Here is a 2,509-nt window from a genome sequence, read left to right on the forward strand (position 1 = left end):
TATATATATTAGATACATATGTGGGATTATGTCTTAGCTGATTGCCGTGCCACTTCTCTGATAAGCACATGGTGTACCTTGATTTTGAAGTAGTTAGTGTCCATAAATAGATCGTATATAGCCGTCTTCCATGAACGTAGAGCGTATGCATATGTACTGATACTCAGGAACAGCTGCAATAGCTCCTGCTTGTACTTGTAGCTCACGTGGTTGCCTGCCTTCAGCAACGGCGCCAGGGACGGCATGACCGGCTGCAGATAAAGGGTCACCCGGTCCTTTTCTGTCTTCTGATGCAGGGCATTTAGAGTCCCCATGACATACACTCGCAGAACAACCAGTGCTTCACCCACAGGATCGTAGTCCGCCGCCGCTGAGCTTGCGGGAGGGCTAACAGCGGCGCTGCGTGTACTTTTAGTGCCAGGGGTAGGTAACCGTGTGCCTAATTTTTCATTGATCGGGGTTTGTCGCGCTGTGTTCTGATTGGTTGAGGACTGGGAGTTGATGCCGCTGTCGGACACCTGCCGGCTCGCGGGCCAGGATCTATTTATAGAATACAAACATGAGGTAGGTAATTGAGGATGGGAAACTAAACGTGCGATGAAGGAAATGAAAGGAAGTGCATTTATATAGGAAGGAGTGTGAGTGTTAGAGGAAGACGGGTGTGTGTGTGGTGGGGGGGGGGGTGTAAAGAATTGAATGAACATTTCTGCTTGATATACTGTCGTCAGATACATATACATACAACATACATACATATACATATACATACAACATACATACATATACATACATAGATACATACACACACACACACACACACACACACACATACATACATATATAATATACTGACTCACCCTCGTGCACTTACACATACATATGCACGCACTTTCTCTATCAGACCCACCCAAACCAATACATTCTACACACCACAACCCAGACACACACCCAAACCCTACCGTGGGGATGTAGAGGACTGGGTTGCACCTCCAGGTGCACTCCCTGCTGCACCTTGTCCCAATTTTTTGGACTCTACTTCGGTCTGATTGGCTGCCAGGGTGCTTTCGCGGCCAATGCTGAGCGTCACACTGTTGATCATGATGGACACCAAACGGTACGACAGTTCTTGCAGACGCCGACGGTGGCGGTGGTCCATAGAGCTCTTCAGCTGCGAGGAATGGTGTAGGTGTGTGGGTTTGTATGTGTGTGTGTGTGCGTGTGTGTGCGTGTGTGTGTGTGCGTGTGTGTGCGTGTGTGTGCGTGTGAGTGAGTGCGAGTGAGTGTGAGTGAGTGAGTGTGAGTGAGTGTGAGTGTGAGTGTGAGTGTGAGTGTGGGTGGTTTTGTGTGTGTGTAGTGTAGGTATATGAGAGAGGGGTTGTGGTCCGTCGTATACAACCAAATATACATTCGGTGGTTTCCTGAAGTTAAAGGTGCAGCGCTACAGACGACAGTATCACCTCTCGCAAACGCACACTAACACAAATACAAACTCATTTTAGGGTTTAAACGCATACAACTACAGACAGGAGGGCAAACCTTTGGGCCTACATCAGCCCTAACGCACACACTGGCGCATATAACTATCACGTCAACACCACCCAATCACGCACACACTTCAGTCACCAACCCAATATATAGGCCTGCACCTACCATCACACGCACATGCACACGCAGACAAGCACACACACACATCGCCAAGCATCCTATATATATATCCCTCTCTCTCTCATACACACATTACGCCCACACCTTTGTGGCCAATGTGTAGATGATGACCAGACACACACTGGTGCTTGGTAGGTAGTTCGTCGACGATGTGATCTCTCCCAGCAGCTGCAGAATCGACCCCAACGCATCGCTGACAGCCGCCGTGTCACACTGTTCGGTACAGCACAGCAGCATTTGCAGCAGAAGGGCTTCGTTGCGGTGAGCAATCTTGATGATACTGAGGGGTGCACTGGCGTGTGTGCTGTTTGAGTTGGAGCGTGTGTGTATCTCGCGTATGCCCTGTATGAGAAAGCGGAAGCGTCCGTCTCTGCCCAACTGCAGCAGCATGTCCACCAGCGCCTGCTGTGAGTCTGTGATACGCACCCGGCACTGCAGATTGGGGCTGACTTTGGCCCCGGGTTTGAGGTTTTGGGCCGAATCTGACCTCATTCTGGACGCATCTTTCGTGGGCGGTGTTGTATCGGAATATTCGTTGGCTGTGGATGTATGCACGGGGTTCAGTGAGCATGAGATTAAACCCCAACAGCCTCAACAAGTAGGTATGGGCCTGTACACTATGTGAGAGTGTGTGGATGGACATTTGCACATAGGTATCAATGTATGGCTCACACCACGCTGTTCGAGTGCCTGGGTGAAATGAATATCGATAGTATATGTATGTGTATATATTGTTGCATGTATATACTGCTGTATATATATATATATTGTAAGTGTATCTATTGTACGTATATATATATAAATCTTGTATGTGTATGTGTATCTATTATATGTATATATATAT

The 2,509-nt window shown here is 48.1% G+C and overlaps 1 protein-coding gene across 1 annotated transcript in view; it reads right to left on the minus strand.

The window, feature by feature from the left end:
• SARC_07518 (hypothetical protein) overlaps positions 1 to 2,206 on the minus strand; it is a 9,631-nt gene extending 7,425 nt beyond the window's left edge. Inside the window, exons 1-3 of the mRNA XM_014298545.1 lie at positions 1,750 to 2,206; positions 960 to 1,168; positions 78 to 540 (exon numbers count right to left, since the gene is read on the minus strand). Of these exons, the coding sequence (XP_014154020.1) occupies positions 78 to 540; positions 960 to 1,168; positions 1,750 to 2,157 (1,080 nt within the window). The 5' untranslated portion in view covers positions 2,158 to 2,206. The remainder of the gene's footprint in view (positions 1 to 77; positions 541 to 959; positions 1,169 to 1,749) is intronic.
• Between the last annotated feature and the right edge of the window lie 303 nt (positions 2,207 to 2,509).

This window comes from Sphaeroforma arctica (assembly GCF_001186125.1).
Source record: "Sphaeroforma arctica JP610 unplaced genomic scaffold supercont1.602, whole genome shotgun sequence".
NCBI lineage: Eukaryota > Ichthyosporea > Ichthyophonida > Sphaeroforma > Sphaeroforma arctica.